Source organism: Rutilus rutilus, assembly GCF_951802725.1.
Source record: "Rutilus rutilus genome assembly, chromosome: 18".
Lineage (NCBI taxonomy): Eukaryota > Metazoa > Chordata > Actinopteri > Cypriniformes > Leuciscidae > Rutilus > Rutilus rutilus.
The window spans coordinates 1892426-1919573 of NC_140231.1; the positions used below are offsets into that span (position 1 = coordinate 1892426).

The 27148-nt window shown below is 40.3% G+C and overlaps 1 protein-coding gene across 25 annotated transcripts in view; it reads right to left on the reverse strand.

Moving 5' to 3' along the window:
* Positions 1-1203: 1203 nt before the first annotated feature.
* rapgef6 (Rap guanine nucleotide exchange factor (GEF) 6) overlaps positions 1204-27148 on the reverse strand; it is a 141210-nt gene continuing 115265 nt past the window's right edge. For 4 of the 25 annotated variants that reach the window (XM_084386834.1, XM_084386816.1, XM_084386828.1 and 1 more), the window contains 12 exons: positions 24719-25099; positions 23686-23897; positions 22647-22770; positions 20332-20355; positions 17698-17915; positions 14863-15042; positions 13835-13960; positions 12194-12286; positions 11069-11243; positions 8817-9235; positions 5198-5512; positions 1204-2275 (listed from right to left, as the gene is read on the reverse strand). In XM_084386834.1, coding sequence (XP_084242960.1) covers positions 2253-2275; positions 5198-5512; positions 8817-9235; positions 11069-11243; positions 12194-12286; positions 13835-13960; positions 14863-15042; positions 17698-17915; positions 20332-20355; positions 22647-22770; positions 23686-23897; positions 24719-25099 — 2290 coding nt within the window. In that variant the 3' untranslated portion in view covers positions 1204-2252. The remainder of the gene's footprint in view (positions 2276-5197; positions 5513-8816; positions 9236-11068; positions 11244-12193; positions 12287-13834; positions 13961-14862; positions 15043-17697; positions 17916-20331; positions 20356-22646; positions 22771-23685; positions 23898-24718; positions 25100-27148) is intronic. The other 21 variants (XM_084386825.1, XM_084386823.1, XM_084386831.1 and 18 more) reach the window with 11 other exon arrangements.

Sequence of the window (27148 nt, forward strand, 5' to 3'; positions counted from 1 at the left end):
TATGAACTAGAGACCGGATTTAACTGTAAGATTAAAAATATTGTATGAATGCCTGGCTGAAGAGATACGTCTTTAATCTAGTTTTAAACTGGGAGAGCGATTCTGAGAAACGAACAGTATCAGGAAGGCTATTCCAGAGTTTTGGGGCTAAATGTGAAAATGCTCTCCTTCCTTTGGTTGATCTGGATATCCTAGGTATGACCAGAAGCCTTAAATTAAGTGATCTTAAAGAGCGCGATGGATTATAGGGCGATAGAAGATTCGTTAAATAGACTGGAGCTAAGCCGTTTAGGGCTTTATAAGTCAGTAGCAATACCTTGTGGTTAATACGGGACTTTATAGGTAACCAATGTAGAGATGATAAAATCGGTGTTATATGATCATATTTTCTTGATCTAGTAAGAACTCTAGCGGCGGCATTCTGGACTAACTGTAGCTTGTTAATTGAGGATGCAGGACAACCAGCTAATAAAGCATTACAGTAATCTAGTCTCGAGGTCATGAATGCATGAACTAACTTTTCTGCATCAGAAACTGATAGCATGTTACGTAGCTTAGCAATGTTTCTAAGGTGGAAAAAGGCGGTTTTTGTAACATATGAAATATGATTTTCAAAAGACAGGTTGCAATCGAGTATAACACCCAGGTCTTTTACTGTAGAGGATAAAGTAACAGGACATCCTACGATGTTAAAGTTGTATTGCGAGAGGTTTTGTGGGCGGTTTTTTGAACCGATAAGTAGTACCTCTGTCTTGTCTGGATTTAATAAAAGAAAATTACGCGTCATCCAATCTTTTATATCTTTAACACACTCTGTCAATTTGGATAATTTAGCGTTTTCATCTGGCCGTGATGAAATATATATTTGAGTGTCATCAGCATAACAATGGAAACTAATTCCATGTTTCCTTATAATATTTCCAAGTGGCAGCATATATACTGAGAATAATAGAGGGCCTAACACAGATCCCTGCGGCACTCCATAGTTTACTGGAGTTATGATCGATTTTTCTCCATTTAAATAGACAAAATGGTAGCGGTCAGATAGGTATGATCTGAACCAGTTTAATGCTTGTCCTTGAACACCAGTATAATTTTGTAGTCGATCTAAGAGTATTGTGTGATCTATAGTACTGATCTATAGTGATCTATAGTGCTTTACACGGAACACGTGACATTAGTAGAGTATCCAGAAAGAAATCATTTCTGCCCAGGAACAGGAGCGGTCACAACCCCCGATTTATTTCAACAAAATAGTGAAAATACAGTTTATATAGCGCACTCTCTTCTCATCTGTACATGATCAGAACATTCATTTACAATAAAACATACATTAAAAAACCCTTTATGCTTATATCATTAATACAATCAATGCTGTTCATAGCAAAACAACATACTCAAAAAATAAAATAACAATAAGAAGAAAAGCATCTGGGTCCAGACGGGTAAAGTAAACCATAAAAATGTAATACTCCAGTTATTGTCCCTTAATATAATACATTTATTTCAACCCTATACATCGAAGGTTTAGTTCATATACAAATGTGTTCATTTGCTTACGGAGAGAGACGACTATGAAACCATTTGCATTCTATACAAAATGTTCTGTCCAAAGAGCATTAACTAACAAGGACTGAAAATGCACATCTAGCATATAAATATATCTCCCCTTGACAAGCAATATTGATCTCGCTCACTATGTACAACGACAGGAGTAGCGAATCCGACATCTGAGACTGTACAATCGGACGACGTCATTAATGACGTTATTATTGCGTAAAAAACTAGGCAGACGATGCGCATTTCAGCGACAAGAAACACTGTAAACCGAGAAGGTGTGTAAACGTTGCTGAAATCATGCGTAATGAGGCGTAACCTTGTTCATCTCTACACACATCCAGAAGGAGTGCACCAGTACCATAACCGCTCGTCTCTGGACCATGATTCATCTGTGTTTGATTCAAGAAGGTGCTGCATGCACATGGTGTGATGTTTACACACAGAGACAAAAGTGTGTTTTCTCCCAGAGGAACCGGTTGGATGGTGAACAGTGTGTGTGAACTGAAAAGAGGTGTTGGAGAACCGGGTCCGGCTTCACTTCTGAGAGCGTTTGCTGGACAGTCTTTCTCCAGCGAGTTGGTCGATGATCAAGGATAGACGGGTTTTTGTAGTTAAACGACTTTGTTTAACTGGTGCAAACCTGTACCTTTCTCTGGCATGAACCAGAGTGTGTGTGAAGCGCTGAGGTCCAGTCACACGGCAGAAACCTGCTCATCTGAAACACACACATGAAGAGGGTCAGTTAAAGCGCTGAGAGCGTCATCGACACACAGCGAAGCATCGACAGAGACGGACAGCAACGGCACATCCCAAACCTCAAACGCTACTTACACCCGAGGTCACCAGGTCACATTTCACCCCAACGGAAATGATATTTTGCATAAAATAAAGCCTATTTTATATGAAGACAAAGAGTTAATTTAAGAGAAAAATGCATTATTTAGACTATAAAGCATTTCTGCATCACAATAGTATTCGTTTTACAGCCACTGAATTGGAAAACATACTAATAATGAGTCTGCGGACTCGTCTGGGATATTTTCGGAGGTCTTTATTAAATATGCATTAATGTGCATTTCCAGAACAGAAATCTGCACTTCATTGGATAAAGCCAGGTTCTAAATTCTTGTTTGATTTTGTTGACATATTAAAGGGGACATATCATGAAAATCTGACTTTTTTCCATGTTTAAGTGCTATAATCGGGTCCCCGGTGATGATATTGATATTAATGATATTTTGCATAAAATAAAGCATTTTTTTGTACGCAGATCGGCAATCCAGAGACGATTAGTTTGACTGTAAAGAGTTTGTTCACTTGCTGAGGAAAACACATCATTTACACTATAAAGCATTTTCTATTAGTTTTACAGCCACTGAATTGGAAAACATACTAATAATAATGATGATTTTCTGATTAGCGTTGAGTTTGTCTGATCTGGGGGCTCGTCCGGGATATTCCCAGTGAGTAATCTCCTCCCTCTGTTGTTATTTTATTAAGGCAAGACACCCCAGGTGAATAGAGTAAAAATCTAACAGATTTCACCCAAAAAAAAAAAACGAAACAAATGTAGAACAAGTTTTCTGAAATGTTGCTTACGGCGAGACACGGCAGGTCAATTTTGAGATTTTTGGATATTTGTCTTCAATAGCATGTCTTCTTTCAGACTTGTGTTGAAAAAAAGTCCGAAATACACATTTAGGTCTTTATTTTATTACACTTTGTCTGTTTGCGTCTGTAGATTTCTCCTAAATTCAACAGAAGTTGGCGTTCTTAATCAACATGCTGCTCCGCGATCTCTGCCGTCAGCCTGTCATCACACACACCGTTAGGAAGCTCTCTCTCTCTTGTGTACAATCCTGTCGGATCCAAATATGGTCATTTCCTTTTTATCAGCAACCAATCGTGAAAGTAAAAGGGCTGAATGCACAATCTCATTGGCTGATGAAAAATCTTTAAAAGCCGTTTTCTCAAAATGACTTTTCTCTCATTCTCCAAGTCCGAAATCTCCACTTCAGTAGCACCTATATACACCAAACTCTCCAGTCTTGTACCTAGTTATATTATGAAGACATTTACAGAGGGATTTGTAAATATATTATTCCTAGCCTGATTTATATAACATTTTATTTAAAAAAACATGGCGAAAATAATTTGTTTAAGGCTATTGACAGTATTTTCTGATTTACAGGATAACAAAAGTAGATATCCATAAATCCCTCTGTCATTTTTTTCCCATCTAATATGTGAACACAATGAAAAAATAATTTTTAACCTGGCTTTATCCAATACTCAGATATCGTTTTTTAAAATATATGCAAATTAGTGCATATTTGATTAGATATTGCCTGATTTGCATATTTAAACATTAAATTACAGAAAACTTGTAATACATTTTTTTCTCATCTTAATGTTGGTAATCAACTGAGAAAGTTTCATGGTGATATCTGCTAGTTAAAAATTTTACCCTATTCACCTGTAGTGTCTCGCCTTAAAAATAGAAGTGAGGCATTAGATTATCTAATTAAATATGCATTCTTATGCAAACGTTTCCGGAACAGAAATCTGCACTACATTAGATAAAGCCAGGTTCGAAATTCTTGTTTGATTCTGTTGACATATTAAAGGGGACATATGATTAAAATCTGAGTTTGTCCGTGTTAAAGTGCTATAATCGGGTCCCCAGTGCTTCTACCAACCCAGAAAGCCGATCAGATTTCTCTCTCCTTCTGACGTATGAAGAGGATCTTATTATAATATTACCGGCCCTTAATCTGCACGTTTACACACACCAGCCGACATTTGGTTTCAGAAGCGACAACAGAGACCAGTTCTAACGCAATGGCAGAAGATCCAGCAAAGCCTGAAGCTGTTCTGTGGTTGAGCACAGACGAGCACTGAACACTATTGACCAGAACATGTCACCGCTGTCTTATAAACACCTCAGGAACTGTGGACACTTGTGGAGAAGTTCAACATGATGATGAGATGATCAATGTAACTCCACAACAACTACACAAATGTCTCCACTAACATTCAGAAACTCTTCCTGAGTCTCTCCGTAAGGCTGCACTCGCTACTGGTGATTCTGGGATTCTGGATGAGTGAGATTGGCCTGTTCTGTTATTGCTGGAGTTTCTGAAGCTCGTGTAAAGACTCCGCCCTCTTCTGAACGGAGGCGGAGCTAAAGCTCATTTGCATTTAAAGGGACACACACAAAAACGGCGTGTTTTTGCTCGCATCCAAAAAGGGGCAAATTTGACAAGTTATAATAAATGATCTGGGGGAATTTTGAGCTGAAATTTCACACACACATCCTGAGGACACCATAGATTTACATTACATCTTGTGAAAAGGGGCATAATAGGTCACCTTTAAGTGTTTTTTATGTAGAGGATTTCAGATTTCTCTTTATATCACTCAATAAATCAGAAAATACAGTCAACAGACAGACAGAGAGAGAGAGATAAAGAAATAAAATTGCAAATGCAAATAAAAACCAGTGTCCAAATAAAAACCAATACTGTTTTTGCCAGTATGTCTTGCCTTAATATCAGCTTTGATTAAACTCAGCACAACAAATACTACCGTGATACAGAAGTAGTTAAAAAAATCAAATTTTCTTCGTGTAAAATACCATTAGCTTCTTTAGCTGTGGGGGTGAAATGCGAGCCGGCCGTGTTTCCGAGCTCCGCAGGGATCGGCCACATACCCTCCTCGCTCTCAGCCTGAGTTTGGAGAGCAACACTGGGCGGTCGGGACCGGTTGGGCTCGGCCAGGCTGTGTCTCAGCTTGCACCTCTGCAAGGCCACGCTATAATCGGGCGGCTTAACGTGGGCTTTTCCTCCGTCTCGCACGAGTGTGTCGCCCAGACTCAGGCCCTGGTACCCCGCCGGGGTCGGGGGCGGCGCCGTGAACCTATCGTCTTTGCAGGGTGATGTTACACAGTACACTGGCAGGAAGCAGGAGGACAGGTGCAGGAAGTGATGTGATGAAGGGGAAGGAGCACAGAAAACACACAAACACACACAGACACAGACACAAGGCAAACATCAATTAAAGAAACGGGGTACGTAAATCAAAGAAACTGACACAAGCATGCACGAGTCACGTCGAGGATGAACGCTGAACGCTTCACACAAACAGGGCACAAAAACACGTCCTGAACTCTGGCTTCTGCAACATTTATCTCTGATAGAAGAACAGTAAATAAATAGAACCAGGGTTTGAAATGAACTTTTTCACTCATCGGCCTTTAATAAATTGACCAGCCATTCAGAACTTCTACTAGCCCAAAAAAAACTAAAAAAACACAATAATAATAAATAAACCAGATTAACTAAGTCACAGCTTATATATATATATATATATTATAAAATTTGGATTTTCTTATTCAAACCTGTGGTCTCAGGATAAGCCAGGATCTGCTAAAATTGTAGGATGTTGGAAAATAAGCATTTGTTTAACAGAAAACACGTTTTTAATCTTCTCTTTTGCTTCGATGCAACTTAGGGGTGTCCATGGTTAACCGATTAACCGATTAACCGTTAAAAATTGCGTAACCGAGTGAAACATTTTGCTCGGTTAAGTGGCGTCAATGGCGTGCGCTGAATTTAGTTGTAATACATTTTTGCACCACCAGAGACCGCTAGACCAGTTTTCTAATATGAAGCGGGCAAAGAAAGCGCGCGTCCGAGAGTGAAGGCTGTGCGAGAGTGAAGGCTCTGCGCGAGCGTGCGCGAGCCAGAAACAAACATAGTATCCGGCCGCGCCACTGATGGCAGCACAATAATATCTGTCTGCAGAGCCGCAGAGCCACAGCTTTACCCCAGCAGTTTTACCTCGAGCATGCGCAATTTCATCACAACAGTTTTACCCGCAGAGTCCGTTTACCGTTACATTAACCCATACAATTTGTATTATGCATTTCCTAAACATGTACTTGCTAATCAAACACTTTATCTGAACAAACTACTAATCTATAAAACACAATCGGTCTTCCGACCATTTACTATTGTGTTGATATGCGCGAGGGAGAGAGAGCAATACAGCGCTCGTGTTGTTTGAAGGCGGTGAGAGTGCGCGCGCGCGGCCGGGGCTCTCTCACTGTTTGTTCTTATGCTCCCTGTCCACTGATCTAAATAATTAGTTGTTACGACGACTTATTTGTTCCCTCGTTTTAATAAATCGTGGACACGTTGAACAAATTCCCTCCCTCATTTTGATTTAACGAATTACAACGTGGCCAAAAACAGTTTGATACTATTAATTAGTGAATGCTAAAGACCTATTTTTTGTGAATTGGTGAATATTCAGGTGAATTATTTCGTGGCCACGAATTAATAATAATTATTAAACTGTTTTTCTTACCTGTGAAGATAGCTCTTCAGTGAAGGCCGACTATTCTCGTACAGCTTTTTATTCCTTTTTTTGGTGTGTGTGTGTGAACGGGTGAATATTCAGGTGAATTGTTTCGTGGCCACGAATTAATAATACCTCCGCACGTTTTACAAGACCCTTCTCGATCGCAGCGGCAACGAGCACTTTGATCACTTGATTTAAAAAACAAAACATTTCAGCGCTAGATCGCCAAAAAAAAAAAAAAAAAAAAAGAACGAAATGAATGCTCTGCTAGTTAACTGGAGATGTTTTGTTTATTTGTATTGGTATTCCTGCCGCGAGATGTTTCAAAAGTGGTGGGGACAATACAATATCGACCTTAGAAAATAGTGGTGGGGTCGTGGGGATATGTCTCACCCGCAAATTACGCCTATCTCGGGGTTGCGGCGCGCACACTATGGTTAACCGAGTATTAACCGCTAAGGGCCTCGGTTAACGGTTAATGAAAAACTTGAAAACGTGCAGCCCTAATGCAACTGAATAAGCATGCTGTTATTTGTTGTGTAGTGACGTGTGTGTTCAAGTGAGCCAGATATGAGCAGATTCTGAGCAATACGCTGTATTTAACATATCATGACTCACGGGTATTTTGCCCTAAATCTGCGCAGATTTGTCTTACACAAACTTCCAGCAAACTGAGTAAACATAATAAGTAACACGCCAAATTGGCTCGTGATCTGACAGCGCTACACACCACAGTTAATACCCACATTTGGCGAGTGTTCATTTCAAACCCTGAATAGAAAGTAGAAATGAAAATGTGTCACGGGTTGATTCTCGAACTAGTTTATAGTTACTGATAGTGATGTTCATGTCCTTTTTGTTCTTTTCGGAACAAATGTTCCAGTGTTTTTTTAATGAGGCTGAATGTTGGGTTTGGTCATTAAAAGAAGTGACTAATAAACTGTGTTCTTCTACTATGAACTGACCAGTGCAACAGATTTTGTATGAATTTAAGTGCATTTGATGTGTGAGAACTGAACTGAGCTGGACGATGACATCACGGTTTTCTCCAGAGCGGCTGTTTGATAAATAAACTAAATTAATAACTTTTTTACAACAAAAATTACCCATCACTGAACTTACTTAAGCTGGAATATGACGCTATTTTCTTCTATAAACAAACTCTGTTGCATTATTTTCTCTGTAAAGCTGCTTTGAAACACTCTGTATTGTAAAAAGCGCTGTATAAATAAAGGTGACTTGTTTTGACTTTAAAACTAGCTAGATTAGAGAATAACTGATTGCTCACCGAGGCACCAAAGCATCATGTGTTGACTTTCTAGCAACTCACTGTTTAAAGTACTTAGAGGTAGGTGATAAGACCAAAATATTTACAATATTTGTAATTTTCAACCACAGTAAGGAACGCCATCACATTATAGTAATTCTGCCTGAAATCAGAGACATTACTAGTTGAAAATAAAGGTAATCTTTTAACTGTCAACCCCCTTTTTGAGCATAGATGAGAAAATGCACTGTCCAAATACATCTGACTTTGATTAAACGGATGTCTTTATTGTAAAAGTGTATCAAGACACCAGTTTATGCCCTATTTGTGCAAAGCGCAGGACGTCCTGGGTAAATCGCTCTACTGATGTACAGTAGTCAACATTTGAAGTGGATCAAAACAGTTCGGTTCTAAGACAAGAACGGGTATTGTTCAAAATTCATGTATAACTTTGATGAAAGGTTTTGATCCACTTCAAATGTTGACTACTATATACTGTATATATACATGTGTGTCCTCGAGGTACCAAGACACAAGCACTCAGCAGCGCAAGCCAAAAGAGCTGCACATTGAGAGGATAGTGAAATCTGCCGTGTCACGTGTAGAAGCCGAAGCTCACGCTCACCTATGAGTCCCTTCTCCGTGCTGGACGTGATCATCTTGTACGCAGGATCTGTGCTGTTCTGCCCGTCGGAGGCGGCGTGATCTGAGCTCTTGCGTTTGATGGTGCCGTAGCTTCCCTCGTAAGTGTCCGACAGCGAGCTAGAGGACTGACTGAGCTCAGAGCCGTCTCTGGAGCCGGTCTCCACCTCAGCGATCGGGCCGCCCATGGGCGTGAGGCGGTGGGTGAGCAGGTCCGGGGCGCGCGGCCCTGGGAGAGTCTGGAGGCTGTCGTGGGAGTTACTGGAGCAGGAGGTCCAGCTCCCGCGCCCGCTGTCGGCCATCTCAGAGACCGAGGAGTGTTCGGGTACCGTCAGCTCCTCACCGCTCGTCGAACACGGGACTCTGGACTCCCTCAGCGCAGAGGGTCGAGGTGAAGATGAACTACGGCGAAAGAAAAGTGCACAGTGACTGAGAGTCGAAAATAGAGTCAATAACTGGAGACTTATAACTGGAGACTTACAACTGGAGACTTACAACTGGAGACTTACAACTGGAGACTTACAACTGGAGACCTATAACTGGAGACTTACAACTGGAGTCAATAACTGTAGACTTATAACTAGAGACTTACAACTGGAGACTTATAACTGGAGACTTACAACTGGAGTCAATAACTGGAGACTTACAACTGGAGACTTATAACTGGAGTCAATAACTGTAGACTTATAACTGGAGACTTACAACTGGAGACAATAACTGGAGACTTACAACTGGAGACTAACAACTGGAGACTTACAACTGGAGTCAATAACTGGAGACTTACAACTGTAGACTTACAACTGGAGTCAATAACTGGAGACTTACAACTGGAGACTTACAACTGGAGACTTACAACTGGAGACTTACAACTGGAGACTTACAACTGGAGACAATAACTGGAGACTTACAACTGGAGACTAACAACTGGAGACTTACAACTGGAGTCAATAACTGGAGACTTACAACTGTAGACTTACAACTGGAGTCAATAACTGGAGACTTACAAATGAAGACTTACAACTGGAGACTTACAACTGGAGACTTACAACTGGAGACTTACAACTGGAGTCTTACAACTGGAGACTTACAACTGGAGACTTACAACTGGAGACTTACAACTGGAGACTTACAACTGGAGACTTACAACTGGAGATTTACAACTGGAGACTTACAACTGGAGTCAATAACTGGAGACTTACAACTGGAGACTTACAAATGGAGTCAATAACTGGAGACTTACAACTGGAGTCAATAACTGGAGACTTACAACTGGAGTCAATAACTGGAGACTTACAACTGGAGACTTACAACTGGAGTCAATAACTGGAGACTTACAACTGTAGACTTACAACTGGAGTCAATAACTGGAGACTTACAAATGAAGACTTACAACTGGAGACTTACAACTGGAGACTTACAACTGGAGACTTACAACTGGAGTCAATAACTGGAGACTTACAACTGGAGACTTACAACTGGAGACTTACAACTAGAGACTTACAACTAGAGACTTACAACTAGAGACTTACAACTGGAGACTTACAAATGGAGTCAATAACTGGAGACTTACAACTGGAGACTTACAAATGGAGACTTACAAATGGAGTCAATAACTGGAGACTTACAACTGGAGTCAATAACTGGAGTCAATAACTGGAGACTTACAACTGGAGACTTACAACTGGAGACTTACAACTGGAGACTTACAACTGGAGACTTACAACTGGAGTCAATAACTGGAGACTTACAACTGGAGACTTATAATTACAGTCAATAACTGGAGACTTACAACTGGAGACTTACAACTGGAGACTTACAACTGGAGTCAATAACTGGAGACTTACAACTGGAGACTGGTGTGAGCTGCAGTCTGACAAGTTTTTAAGCACCCTTTTGATTGACAGGATATAATTAGCCCAAATCATCTGCTGTTTTTAAACAATAGCCCAATTGAAAAAGCATTTTGTTACTCGTAATCAAATTTGAACTTCACAAAAAAAAAAAAAAGGTGTTGTGGGATACATACCTCGTGCCAGGCTGACATTTCCAGACATAATTACTTACTTTTATTAAGTTTTGCATTTGTATAGAGATTTAGGCTTTATCAAAGACTACTTTGTTTGTGATTAGTTTGTGCATTACGATCAAACAAAGACACAGAAAGCATTATGTTACCCATAATCAATTTCGAACTTCAAAATTCAACAAAACGCTGAGGTGTTGTGTGATATGCACCTGGTGCCGGGCTGCGTGAGGTCGGCGTGAGTGTTCGCGGGCGTCTCTGACGGGCAGCTGACGGTGTTTGCTGTGAGCATGGAGTCCACAGAGCTGTTACTGACGATGCTGGAGCGGGACGAGATCTCGCTGGAGTCCGACAGCTCAGATCTGACGACGGGCATCAGGGCGTAACCTATCAGAGAGAGCAGACAGAAGATCAGTGTGTGTGTCGTCACACTCGCAGGACATCATGAGCACGACACGGAGCCAACAGAGCAATGCAAACATCTGCCTTTATTACACAACTGAAGAAACTCACAGCCAGATCATTTAAAGTGAAGAACCATCGACGATGGCACACTCACAACACATCTCAACTCATCAGCTCTCTGAACAACACATCAACTCATCAGCTCTCTGAACAACTCATCAACTCGTCTGCTCCCTGAACAATGCATGACATTACACTTAAAAGCACTTCAAAGATCCTGCCATCATTCACTCAACTGGTGTGAAACACAAACGGTGAGTGTTTTGTGTGAAAAAATAAATAAAAATGAATCACACACTCGATCTAATCGTGTTGCGACCTATCTTGACGTGTCAACTTTGATCACTCAAATGACATCTGAGAGTGTGGCTCGATGACAGGATCTTCATCAACTCATCAGCTCCCTGAACAATGCATGACATCACACTTAAAAGCACTTCAAAGATCCCGTCATCAATCTCTCAACTCGAGTGAAACACAAACGGTGATGGTTTTGTGTGACGAATAACCAATAATGAACCACACACTCGATCTAATCGTCAGCTTTGAGAGAAAACTGCGAGTGAATGTGGCTCGATGATGATGACAGGATCTCTGGCTGAACTAGTGTTTAACTCAGTGTTTAACAGGTCATCACACAGTTCTCCTCCTGCAGTGTCTGTCTGTCCTCTCAGAGTGTTTCAGACTGTCTGTCTGCTGATCGTCCTGTCTCAACGCCTCGCTTCTGTCCCTGGACTGGCTCCTGTCTCTAAAGAGTGTGAAGGGGGACCTGAAGCGCTTGCGTGGCTTCTCTTGCGGCCTCTGTCTATGCTCGTGCTGTCTGTCGCTGTGACAGGTCATCTTCAGGATCTGTCTATGAAGGAAAGCCCCACCTATGCCGTATGTGCGCGCCGGCGCTCGAGTGTTGACCTCGCTGGCCAGAGACGACGACGAACCCGACAGATTCAGTCTGGGAGCTCCGCCTGCTGGGAGAGAATCATGGGAACATTTCAGGATCAATTCAATTCACATTTATTTGTACAGCGCTTTTCACAATACACATCGTTTCACAGCAGCTTTACAGAAAATGCATGAGTGCACATTACAATTTAGAGTGATCTGTTAGGTTATGTATTTCAGAATCAATGAAGCCTTAATGCATGCATATCATTAGAGACACAATTAACCCTGTAATGCCTGACATGTGAAATAATAGTCTTTTTAAATGGAAGTTTATCAGGCCTTTTAACAACATAATAATAAAAAAAAAATCTAGTGCATATAAAAATATGCACTGATATATTTTAGTGCTGGGCATCCAAAATAAAAGTTTGTGTTTACATAATATATCTGTGTGTGTACTGTGTATATATAAATACACAAACATATGAAAGTATATATTTAAGAAAAAATTGTTATTTATATATAAATTATTAATATTTATATATAATATAAATTATGCATAAATACATATATACAGTATATATATGCAAATATTTCTTAAATATATACATGCATGTGTGTGTATTTATATATATATATATATATACACACACAGTACACACACATATATTATGTAAACACAAACTTTTATTTTGGATGCTTTTAATCACGATTAATGGTTGCCCAGCACTAATATATTTATATGGCCAAAAACGAAGATGAAATTCTGATGCTTGTGATGTAAATCAGTGAGATCTTTATAACAGTATAGCAGATACTGCCATAAAATCATATAAAATCACTCTATATCTGCCAATAATGTCTTAGTAAGATGATATTTAAAGCTTAGTTTTATGATCAGAGCTCTGTAGTTTTAAAACATATAATGCAATGCAATACAACGATGATTGAGAGATGAAAAATAAACGTGATCAAAAGCCTGATGATAATATTTCATACTTGATTTTTCTAAAAACAAAAAAATAATATGTCTGGATAATCAAGTAAACCGAAGCTGCTTCAGTCTGAAATATTACTAACAATATGAAAGTTATTCTTATGTTTCCTTGATATAAATCAGAGCAGATTTGACAGCAGAAACACACGAGCTGAAGGAGGACGATTGTACAGTTACACTAAAAGACTTTTACTTGATAAAAGAGTCTAAACTCTCAATCAGAGACAGAAGGACTGGAGGAGACTGTGTGCAACAGGTTTGATCATGTTAGAGGCGTTAGAAATGTGCGAATCTAATATGATACAGTAGCTTTATAGTGTTAGCATCTGCTCCAGTGCGTCCGCTTTCAGCACGTAAATGATGAGAAGTTGAGAGCCTCTACTGAGCTGAATACAGCAGAAGACCAGGAACAGAGAATACAGTCATGTCTTTATGTTTAAAAAATGTTCTTTAACCCTCGCTTGTCTGGCTTATGCTACTCTAAGCAATGCCTGAAGTGTATTTTGAGCACTTCATGATGACCCGCTTGCTGTATTCCTCATTTGTAAGTCGCTTTGGACAAAGGCGTCTGCTAAATGACTAAATGTAAAGGTAAATGCTTTTGTTTTACAGTGACTGAGATGGTTTGTCGCACCTTTGCGAGGAGATCCCTGAGGGGAGACGGTGGGACTGGAGTGCAGGGACGAGACGGTGGACGGGTCCTCGGCTCTCTTCACGCTCGCGTCGTCGGCCTTCTTCGGCGTCTGAGGCGAGTTGGGACCTGAAGTGAGTAAGTTAACTTTATTTATAAAGCACCTATCACAGAGAGAAGTGCTTTACAAAGTCCTACAATTTAAATAAAAGAACAATAAAACACAGATAACACTATCACAGCTAAAAACAAAACATAAAAGCCCAATCAACTAAAAGCTTGTCTAAATAAAAGCAGATGGTCAGTAAGATGTCACTGACGTACGAGTGTCTCGCTAAACCAGACGCTTCTTATGAAGGAAGACTAGGTAAATAAGTCAATATTATATATGTGACCCTGGATCACAAAACCAGTCACATGTCGCACGGGTATATTTGTGGCAATAGCCAACAATACATTGTCAAAATTATCGATTTTTCTTTTATGCCAAAAATCAGTAGGATATTAAGTAAAAATCATGATCCATGAAGATATTTTGTACATTTCCTACCGTAAATATATAAAAAATTTATTTTTGTGAGTGAATGCAGCAAAAGCGCGAACATAAATGAACAACTTTAAAGGAGATTTTCTCAATGTTTAGATTTTCAATAGTTGTATCTCAGCCAAATATTGTCCTATCATAACAAACCATTCATCAATGAAAAGCTTATTTATTCATCATAAATCTACATTTTAAAAAAATGTACTCTTATAACTGGTTTTGTGGTCCAGGGTCACATAATGTAAAATGATGGAGTTGTGTCTGAGGACCCAAAATAAAAAATCTTGATCTTTGATCTTGAATTTTTAGATATATGGACTGGAAACAAGACAAACATTTTTTGCAGTGCAGATGTTTCTTATGAAAAAAGGCTCGATAGAATAAGTCAAAATGATATCTGTAAAATGATGGAAATGTGTGTGAGGACCCAGATGCATCACGGTGATGATGGTGTAGCACATGTGTGAGATGGAGACGGGTCACGTACTGAAGGACGCGCTCAGGTCTTTAGCGAGGCTCTTCTTGCGCAGCGGGTACAGGCTAACGGGAGGAACCTGAAGCACCTGAGACACACGGTTCTGCGGCCGGGAGGAGGACGGACCCGAGCGCAGCGACACCGGAGACATGTCCGATTTAGTGGAGCGCCGCTCGTTCAGGTTCTTCGACACTGCAGGAACACACACACACACACACACACACAACAACAACATCAGGAACTGAGTTTGAGTGACAGATCATCATAGTGTTTTTTTCCATCATTAGCTGTGTTTCCATCCACCTATTTTTGTGCAGAAAAAAACATTTACTGTATAAATCCCTCAAAACCTCATGTGACTTTGCCTCAAGCGTCAGCTGTGATTGGATAACTGGAGTAACCAGCGGACCAATGACGTCGCAGCGTCTCTAATGTTGGTTTGGTGTTTCTGAAAGTGTGTGATCAGAGTGATTTGGTGTAACTCCCTCCAGAAGCGTCTCACACACACGAGTGTGTTCCCGAACACCAGCATCTGAACGCTGGAGACCATGACAGCGGTTACTGGGTTTCGTCTGACGCTCTGAGACACTCGTTTATGATGGAGGGAAAAAGAGCCACGATGCAGAAACTCAGTTTATTACTGATATTCTGAGCCAGTTTCCCAGGAAGTGATGATTTTGTTCTCCTGAATGCATGACGCTTTATTTGCAAATGTTTTCAAACCCATATTAAACTGGCAACGCTTTAAAATAAGGTCCCATTAGTTTACATTAGTTAATGTGTTACATTTGTTTATTAATCTTTGTTAATGTTAGTAAATAAAATTCAACTGTTCAGTGCTAGTCTGTCAATTAAATAATTTTAACATACGCAACTTTTGATTTTAATAATATATTAGTTAATGTTGAAATATAAAGATATACAAGATAAATAAATGCTGTAGAATTATTGTTTATTGTTAGTTCAGGTTAACTAATGTAAAGAGATAAAACACCTTATTGTAAAGTGTTAGCGTTAAACTTGCAGCGTTGGATGGAAGCAGAGCTACTGACGTTCATTCATTAATTCAACTAAACACTAGGATATAGTACAACTCTCTACAGTCTGAGATGAACAAAAGGCCCAGATCGTTTCAAGGCATTATCATCACACACACGAACAAAACTAGAAAACCCACTGAGCTCCTGCGACCAATCAGCTGAATCACAGCATCATGACATCAAGCACATCCAGAGTGAACTTCTCAATCTGATATCTAGCACTTTTCCTTCCGCCCACTAGATGGCAGTGACCAGCCGTGTGAAATCTGGGGCCAGTGGCAGAAGCAATCAGTCAAGAGGTAATCACTAATCAGCCTTACTTTCTGATTCAGATTTGACCGATCTGCCTTTATATGTAACTGACTTAAAGAAGTTAGCGGCAGTCTTGAAGAAATCATTTAGATGACTAACTTTTAAGACTAGTCTAAGCAACGGCCTCTGGACAGCTCGAGCAGCAGGGACAGTTAGTCTGGTAACACACACACACACACGCACGCACGCACGCACGCACGCACGCACACACACACACACACACACACACACACCAACCCCAGGAACTGAGTTTGAGTGACAGGGACAGTAGTGACAGGGACAGTAGCAGGGACAGTTAGTCTGGTAACACACACACACACACACACACACACACACACACACACACACACACACACACACACACACACACACACACACACACACACACACACACACACACACACACACACACACACACACACACACACACACACACACACACACACACACACACACCAACACCAGGAACTGAGTTTGAGTGACAGGGACAGTAGTGACAGGGATAGTTAGTCTGGTAACACTCTCTCTCACACACGCACACACACACACCAGGAACTGAGTTTGAGTGACAGGGACAGTAGCAGGGACAGTTAATCTGGTAACACACACACACACACACACACACACACACACACACACCAGGAACTGAGTTTGAGTGACAGGGACAGTTAATGACAGGGACAGTTAATGACAGGGACAGTAGCAGGGACAGTTAATCTGGTAACACACACACACACACACACACACACACACACACACACAAGGAACTGAGTTTGAGTGACAGGGACAGTTAATCTGGTAACACTCTCACACACACACACACACACACACACACACACACACACACACACACACACACACACACACACACACACACACACACACACACACACACACACACACACACACACACACACACACACACACACACCAGGAACTGAGTTTGAGTGACAGGGACAGTTAATCTGGTAACACTTTACAAAAAGGTTCATTAGTTAACATTACTTAATGTATTAACTTAATTAGTTAATAAAAATCCAGCTGTTCATTGTTTGTTCATGTTAGTTCACAGTGCATTAACTAATGTTGACAAGATTTTAATAATGTATTAGTAAATGTTGAAACTAACATTAACAAAGATCAATAAATGCTGTATAAGAGCAGTTCATTATTAGTTCATGCTAACTAATGTAGTTAACTAATGCTAACCAATGAACCTTATTGTAAAGTGTTCCCATTGTTTCTCTTGATTTGATTTGATTTGATTATATGAATTTTTGAATGTGTAAATTGTGGTATTGTCATTTTGTGAATCTTTTTGTGTGAAACTTTTGACCAGGTCTCCGGAAGAAGAGACAGCGATCTCTCAGTGTGATTCTCCTGGGGTCTTCATCACCCTGAGGGGGTTTATTCTGAGATAACAACCGGCTAGATGTACACTATCACACTTATTACACGGATACCTGTCACATGAGTAATAACTGAAGAGACGCACGTGTGCTGTAGGCCGGCTCGCACTGCAGAGACATGATCTGGAGCTTGTCCTCGTCCTCCTCCACCTCCAGGTGTGCCAGATACTGCTTCACCCGCCGGGACATCTGGGCGTCCTCGTACAGCTTCCTGGCGTTGAGCAGAGAGCTGCGCCGCACACGCTTCTTGTGGCCCGCCTGGACCTCCAGCAGGTTTGAGTTGGTGCTGGCCTGACTCAGAGACCTGAGGAAGAGCGAGACATGACACACATCACCGTCACTCCCCTGGGAGACGCTCACGGGCAAACGGGAAGACGTTCACAAACAGAACATCTAGTCAAGTCTCCATTTATACAGCGCTTTAACCCTCTGAGGTCGGCAAACGCGCCCGCGCATTTTGCTGGATTTTTTTTACATTGTAGCACTTTAAACTTAAATTACTCCGTCATTTATGGTTATACAGAAAAAATAAATATAAAAAAAAGAATCTGTGATATTTCTACTTTTGTATGTGTCCACTTACAATCAAATCAAAACATTGTGCTTTTGAAAGTTATTGTCCAGATAAAGTTAGATTGATTTATTTACATCCGTTGCAAAGATCATTAGTTATACTCTAACAGAAAACCCTTAATGTGTTCTGTCCGTTCATCCGCACATCAACAGTGTTTGGGGCTCGAGAACGCAAACCTCGAAACGGGTTCCAGTGTGCAAGCGTTGAACATTTTAGAAAAACGTGATCATCTCCGCGTAAGCTTCCAAAACATGAATCTGTGAGACGCTGACGGCGTGCACATGCGTATTACGTGTTCAGTCTATAGATATGCGCGTTTAATTCTACAAAAATGTAACGGTTTCACAGATAAATGAGACTTGATGCATTTCTTCTGCTCTTGCAAATGTGAACAATGGAAACTCATTTGTGTGAATCTTGTTTTTCAATTCCTGAAATAGTTTTATTTTTGGAGAAGTGTCTTATATGTACACTACCATTTAAAGGTTTGGGGTTAAGAATTTTGTGTATACAGTGCTATGCATAAGTTTAGACACCCATACCAAAGTTGACTAAAAAGAGGAATAAAAAATCATCTTTTGGAAATTGAACTTAATGCCTTAATTTAAAAAATTAGGAAAAATCCAACCTTTAAGGACACCAATTTTCTTTGTGAATGAATAATGCATCGTAAATAAATAAATAAATGTTCTTCCTTAAAATACATGGTGCATAAGTGAGTACACCCCTATGTTAAATTCCCATAGAGGCAGGCAGATTTTTATTTTTAAAGGCCAGTTACTTCATGGATCCGGGATACTATGCATCCTGATAAAGTTCCCTTGGCCTTTGGAATTAAAATAGCCCCACATCATCACATAGCCTTCGCCATACCTAGAGATTGGCATGGTTTTATTTCAGTTAGCCTAATAGCTAGTTTGATTTGCATTGAGAGATGATCTTATGGAAAGTACTCCATGCCAATCTCTAGGTATGGTGAAGGCTATGTGATGATGTGGAAATCTGCCTGCCTCTATGGGAATTTAACATAGGGGTGTCCAAACTTATGCACCCTGTATTTTAAGGAAGAACATTTATTTATTTACGATGCATTATTCATTCACAAAGAAAATTGGTGTCCTTAAAGGTTGGATTTTTCCTAATTTTTTAAATTAAGGCATTAAGTTCAATTTCCAAAAGATGATTTTTTATTCCTCTTTTTAGTCAACTTTAGCATGGGTGTCTAAACTTATGCATAGCACTGTATATATATATAATTTTATTTTTTAAAGAAATTGATACTTTTATTCAGGATTGACGCATTAAATTGATCAAAAGTGATGTCTAATATAATGTCTATTTCAAATAAATGCTGTTCTTTAGAACTTTCTATTCATCAAAGAATCCTGAAAGTAAAATATGAACTGTTTCGAACACTGATAATAATCATAAATGTTTCTTGATCATCAAATCATCATATTATACTGATTTGTGAAGGATCATGTGACACTGAAGACTGGAGTAATGATGCTTAAATTCAGCTTTGATCACAGGAATAAATTACACTTTACTGTATATTCACATAGAAAAATATTTCACTGTTTTTACTGTGTTTTTGATCAAATAGCCTTAGTGACTTCTTTCAGGAAATGTTTTGGAAGTATGTGATGTTATGAAATTTCTATTTGTGAAAGTCCTTCCATTCATTTGTAAATATGAAATGTTAAAGATAAACCTCATGTATTTGGCAGTCAGAGCAAACAGTGCCTACAGCAGCGTAACGCGGCCATGCAACGCATTCAGCTCCATTAATGCAACAACAAACAAAAGAATAAATAGATTAAAACAGACGAGCATGATCAGTTACATGAAGATCAATGGTTTAGAGCAGTGGTTCCCAATTCCAGTCCTCGTGACCCACTGCTCTGCACATTTTGTAGGTCTCTCTTATCTGACACACTCAGTTCAGTTCATGGAGTCTCTCCTAATGAGCTGATGATCTGGTTCAGGTGTGTTAAATAAGGGAGACATACAAAATGTGCAGAGCAGTGGGTCACGAGGACTGGAATTGGGAACCACTGGTTTAGAGGATGAGGGGAATGAAGGAAGAGTGGCAGGAGTTGCTGTGTCCAGTGAACGGTCAGGACATGCAGGACAGCACACTTACCCTAAACTCTTCCACCTCTTCTTTCTGTACGCAAAGCCCATGAGAGGCAGAAGACAGGAGAAGAGAAAGAGACACACTCAGACAGACAGAAAACACCAGCAGCACCACAGAGAGAAATCATCTGGTACACCACCACCACCATCACAGACTGATAGAGCTCCACCGGTTCATCGCTTTTAGCCTTTTCATTTTAATCGGTAAAAAACGATGTTTTTTCCGGGTTGCACCCGTTGCGTGAGCGGCTGATAAGGGTGTGCGGTCGTATTACAGTAAGAGAGCGGCCTCTAGTGGCGAAATAAAAACTAGCACTGGCCGCGTTTCCATTACCCTTCAAATTATGCAAATTGAAACTCCAATTTTGCAAAAACTCCCATATTTCGCAAAAAACGTACTTCCGCTCGCATGAGGAGGTTTTTCAGGCAATTTGAAAAAGGAATATTTCTCAAAACTGCAATGGAAACAGTTTTTGCACATTTACAGTCACCTGACGTAGATGATGAGGTGTGTTTGGACAGAAGACGAGACAGAGTTCTTCATTAAACTCAAAAAAGACGAAATAATTACAGGAATACTGGACTCTAAACCACTAAGAAATGCCACAATCAAGATCTTGAAGCAGATTTGAGGGAGAAACACCCAGAAACTCCTCATATGAGCCGCTCTCAGTATAACGCTCTTTCCTTGCCATTAATGATTGGATGAAACGCCCATGTCTCCTTCCATTAATAATGATGTCTAGTGCAATGACTGAGATATACACAAACATCCGTTGCCATGATTGTTGGAATGACTTCGAATCGCTAGAGGAAAAAATTACGCTGCACGTTCATAAAGACAGTGAACTTCCTGTTTGAACAGGGCGTTTCGAGACTCACACCTGTAAGTAAATGCAGCTGTCAATCACAAAAACTGACACTAGCCGCGTTTCCACTGTCGGGCCAGGGCCGGGCCGTGCTAGTGCGTGCCAGGGTCAGTCGCGTTTCCACTGTCACTTCCGGGGCTTGATCGGGGCTTACTCGGGGCCAACGGCCAGGATTTCTGGCCCGTCGAATACCTTGGGCCAAAGCGGGCCAGCTCGGGCTAGAGGAGTGGTTACCAACAGAGGAGGAGTTTACCGTTGGGAGACGGCAGCGCCGGATGATTCTGTCAGCATTTAAGACTTAAAAATAAAATAATTTAAATCGCGTTCATGTTTGAATGCCTTCTGTTTGTGATGCAAAAGATTATGCGCGCTAGCCGTTACCATAGTAAACATAGTAAACGCTTGAAGATACGCATAGTAAAAAAAAAAAAACATAGCTAACGCTTGAAGAAATCAGACCAATCTTAAAGGCTATCACAGTCATGTTTTTATTTTATCTGTCATAGCCTACGTACGTCTCGTCTCTTTAAACCGGACTATCAAAAAATAAAGTAACTTTTTCGGGAGCTTCCTCTGTTTCTCTGACTGAAAATATCTGTATGGGAGTCGAGAGAGTGCTAAAGCTCCTCAGGTCGTATGGCATTTGTAGAAATTATCATTTTTTCTAAATGTGATGTAAATATGTCCTGTAACTAAGTTACCAGATAAAGAAACTGACGCGACTGAAAAAGTAAGTGTGTCCTCTTTCTTTTGTGAAATAGACCTAACGGTAATTTATTTCTGAGTGACTAATGTGCAATTTTTACATAAATGAATTCATTATGATCAATGTATCACTTTTTATTGTAAACCTGTGGTAAACCATCGATGCTTGGGTTTTAATTATTCAAGTAGCTGCTAAACAAACAAACAAAAAATGCCAGCAAACGGCCGCTTTTATCGTGTTTGTTTTCAACGCTGTTTCCAGTGATTTCTGATTAGTTTTCTGATAAAACTTCCATTTGTTGGTGAAATGATGGGTTAGTGTGACGTTGTCCCAGAGAGGCGTGTTACGGGCGTGTTTTAGTGAAGCGCTGTGGAGCTTCTGGCCCGACAGTGGAAACGCATGCCCGGTGCTATTGGCCCGAGGCTATTAGCCCGGCACGGCCCGTTTAAAGCCCTGGCCCGACAGTGGAAACGCGGCTACTGTGAACCATGTGTCCACCGTCAACACAGGGGCGAGCGACTGACTGACATTAAATGAAGATGATCAACACAAGATCAACAGTAGGGCGAGACTTATCTGGCTGGACTGATGCGTGAGCCTAACATGGCCTACACGACGTGAAGGAAAACTGTGTTTTCTTTTCACAATAATGTGCACTAATGAATCTTTCACAATAAGTGCAGGAATCAATTTTGATTTCCATTGGACTTTAGTTCATGCTCTGTGTGTGTGTGTGTGTGTCTTCACCTCTGTCTGAACATGAGTGCCGGGTCCATGTTGGCTGATGTCATGCGCACAACGTTTCGGATCTCCTTGGCGATCATTCGCAACTTTTCGAAATTGACCAGGCCGTCAACACTCGAATCGTTCCCTGAGCAAGACAAGAGATGATGGACAGTTCAAGGACCTGACATGTCAAAACCCATTAGTTCACTTGATAATCTACTCTCCTCCACGTCATCCAAGATGTTCATGTCTTTCTTTCTTCAGTCGGAAAAGAAATTAAGGTTTTAGAGGAAAACACTCCAGGATGTTCCTCCATATAGTGACTTCAATGGGGTCCAACGGGTCGAAGGTCCAGATGTGAGTTTCAGTGCAGCTTCAAAGTCTCGACACGATCCAGCCGAGGAATAGGAGTCTTATCTAGACAAACCAGCGGACATTTTAGAACAAAATAAACATTTATATACTTTTAACCACAAATGCTGGTCTGGCACTAGCTGTGATGCGACACACATTACGTCATCAGGTTGAAAGGTCACACGTGTTCCGGTCTATAAATGTAGTGTAGGGAGAAAAACTCCACATTTTCTCCTCCAACTTCGTTGTTTTACCTTTAATTTATTTTTTGTAAAGGGCGTTTGACTCAGTCTTTGCACGTTGGCTTTGTAAACACGCGGAAGAAACGTCACGTGTGACCTTTCAACCTGATTGCGTAATGTGTGGCGCATCACAGCTAGTGCCAGACCAGCATTTGAGGTTAAAAGTATATAAATATTTATTTTGTTATAAAATGTCCGCTGGTTTGTCTAGATAAGACTCTTACTCCTCGGCTGGATCGTGTCGAGACTTTTGAAGCTGCACTGAAACTCACATCTGGACCTTCGACCCGTTGGACCCCATTGAAGACACTATATGGAGGAACATCCTGGAGTGTTTTCCTCAAAAACCTTCATTTCTTTTCCACTGAAGACAGAAACACATGAACATCTTGGATGACGTGGGGGAGAGTAGATTATCAGGAAATGTTACTTCTGAAGAGAGTTTGTAGACTTGAGCCACTGACCTTCGTGCAGGAAAGTGAGGTCCTTCTTGACCACAGGGAACAGGGGGATGATGGGAGGTTGCACGCTCTGGCTGCTCAGTATGTTGCGGTATTTGGCCATGTTTCGTGACGGGTCGAAGATGTCCTGAAGGTCGCGGAACAGCTTCTCATACTTACTGGGCAGTTTCTCCCACGTGCTCCTCAGTCGAGCTACTGAAGCCAGATTAAGACCACTGAGGAGCACACAAAACACAGCGCATGAACATCTGCGGCCCTGCTCAGAAGCACACCAACCACACAATATACAATATGCAAGATCTTTAACTATTAAAACATAAAATATCTGCATCGAAGCTGCATAACCACCATAAAACACTGAGGATCAAAGAGCATGTCAACTTTTTTTGTAAATGTAATCATTTGTTATTATCTTGTCTTGTGGATAATTTAGAAACATGCTGATAACTTTATCAGGTCAACATCACTATAAAAAAAACCCAGAGGATCTGTTGACAGAAATGCAATATCATTTACATAACTGTGTTTTCAGTGGTGTATAAAGAGCTTACATAATGAGCCGTTATGTTTTTATAACCTTAAAATGAGGCATTTCTCTCTACACACACCGCGGGTCCGCTTACATCGACATGTTTCTACAGTGGCCCTGAGTGGACAAACGCGTTTCGTCACTATGTTGTTCTTCGTGCAGAGAAGCTACAGCTAAAGTCAGCGGATAAAACACTGACACAATGATGAACAGGTGACAATAATATTCACAATAACATCGTTTTACTGAATAATAAACAATTTCTCAATTTATCTTTGTAAAGAAACCTCAGTGTTTAACTGGCTACTCTCTGCTGTCTCAGACGACGACATCACTTCCTGTCGGCCACTGTAACTTCGGTTAGGTGCAATTCACAACCCCACCACTAGATGCCGCTAAAAATCACACACTGCACCTTTAATATAAAGTGGGACCTTAATTTCTTATCATCATTGAGAAACTGTAAGCAGCCCGAGAACTGTCAGCTCGAGCGAAAGGCGGACTCACCTGATGATGGCAAACATGGAGTTGAAGTTCTTGCACTCCCGGCAGTGCAGGGCGATCTTGATGAAGTGCTTGATGTTCTTCATGCGCTTGAGCGCGTTGGCCTCGCGGAGGATCTCAGTGGCCACCCAGAACGTCTCCTGGTTGATGATCTCCTCGAACTGCTTCAGATGTTGGCCACCGCCCGGGTCCAGCTTGAACAGGTCGTCCACGTACTCGGTGGACTCGATGTTCCTGAACAGGCCGAAGTCCCGCATGGAGAGCTGAGCCGCCACCTCCACGGTGCTGAGCTGGAGGAGCCCGATCTGACTCTCCCTCAGCAGATCTTGAGCGTCTTCATCCGAGCACAGCGTCTCCGTCTCCATGTTGTTCTTCAGGTAGTACCTGAGCAAACACACCAATCACGGGATCACTGTATAGTAGGGGTGTAACGATAGCCAGCAAGCAATTTTGCGTTTAAATGACGTCTAAAAGCCGTTCAAACACATCCCAGACGTCTAGCTCAAAACAAGGCAAAGTTTGGGCTGTCAGTGAAAATTGAATAGACGTCTAAACCATAGCCCAAGATTAGACTAGTCATCAATTACATAACAATTCAAAGAAATGAAACCAAACACTTTGTAATCACTGTTGACTTTGACAGAAGCACTTTTATGATGGATAGATGCCCTTTTATGATGGATAGATGCACTTTTATGATGGATAGATGCACTTTTATGATGGATAGATGCACTTTTATGATGGATAGATGAACTTTTATGACGGATAGATGCCCTTTTATGATGGATAGAAGCTCTTTTATGATGGATAGATGCACTTTTATGATGGATAGAAGCACTTTTATGATGGATAGATGAACTTTTATGATGATAGAAGCACTTTTATGATGATAGAAGCACTTTTATGATGATAGAAGCACTTTTATGATGATAGAAGCACTTTTATGATGGATAGAAGCACTTTTATGATGATAGAAGCACTTTTATGATGGATAGATGCACTTTTATGATGATAGAAGCACTTTTATGATGATAGAAGCACTTTTATGATGGATAGATGCACTTTTATGACGGATAGATGAACTTTTATGACGGATAGATGCCCTTTTATGACGGATAGAAGCACTTTTATGATGGATAGATGCACTTTTATGATGGATAGATGCACTTTTATGATGATAGAAGCACTTTTATGATGGATAGATGAACTTTTATGACGGATAGATGCCCTTTTATGATGGATAGAAGCACTTTTATGATGGATAGATGCACTTTTATGATGATAGAAGCACTTTTATGATGGATAGATGAACTTTTATGACGGATAGATGCCCTTTTATGATGGATAGAAGCACTTTTATGATGGATAGATGCACTTTTATGATGGATAGATGAACTTTTATGATGATAGAGCACTTTTATGATGGATAGATGAACTTTTATGACGGATAGATGCCCTTTTATGATGGATAGATGCACTTTTATGATGGATAGATGCACTTTTATGATGATAGAAGCACTTTTATGATGGATAGATGCACTTTTATGATGGATAGAAGCACTTTTATGATGATAGAAGCACTTTTATGATGGATAGATGAACTTTTATGACGGATAGATGCCCTTTTATGTTGGATAGAAGCACTTTTATGATGGATAGATGCACTTTTATGATGGATAGATGCACTTTTATGATGATAGATGAACTTTTATGACGGATAGAAGCACTTTTATGACGGATAGATGCACTTTTATGATGGATAGATGCCCTTTTATGATGGATAGATGCACTTTTATGATGGATAGATGCACTTTTATCATGATAGATGTGCTTTTATGATGGACAGATTCACTTTTATGATAAACAGATGCACTTTTATGATGGACAGATGCACTTTTATAATGGATAGATACACTTATGATGGATAGATGCACTTTTATGATGGATAGATGCCCTTTTATGATGGATAAATTGCACTTTTATAATGGATTGATGCACTTTTATGATGGATAGATGAACTTTTATGACGGATAGATGCACTTTTATGATGGACAGATGCACTTTTATGACGGATAGATGAACTTTTATGACGGATAGATGCACTTTTATGATGGATAGATGAACTTTTATGATGGATAGATGCACTTTTATCATGATAGATGTGCTTTTATGATGGACAGATTCACTTTTATGATAAACAGATGCACTTTTATGATGGACAGATGCACTTTTATAATGGATAGATACACTTATGATGGATAGATGCACTTTTATGATGGATAGATGCCCTTTTATGATGGATAAATTGCACTTTTATAATGGATTGATGCACTTTTATGATGGATAGATGAACTTTTATGACGGATAGATGCACTTTTATGATGGACAGATGCACTTTTATGACGGATAGATGCATTTTTATGATGGACAGAT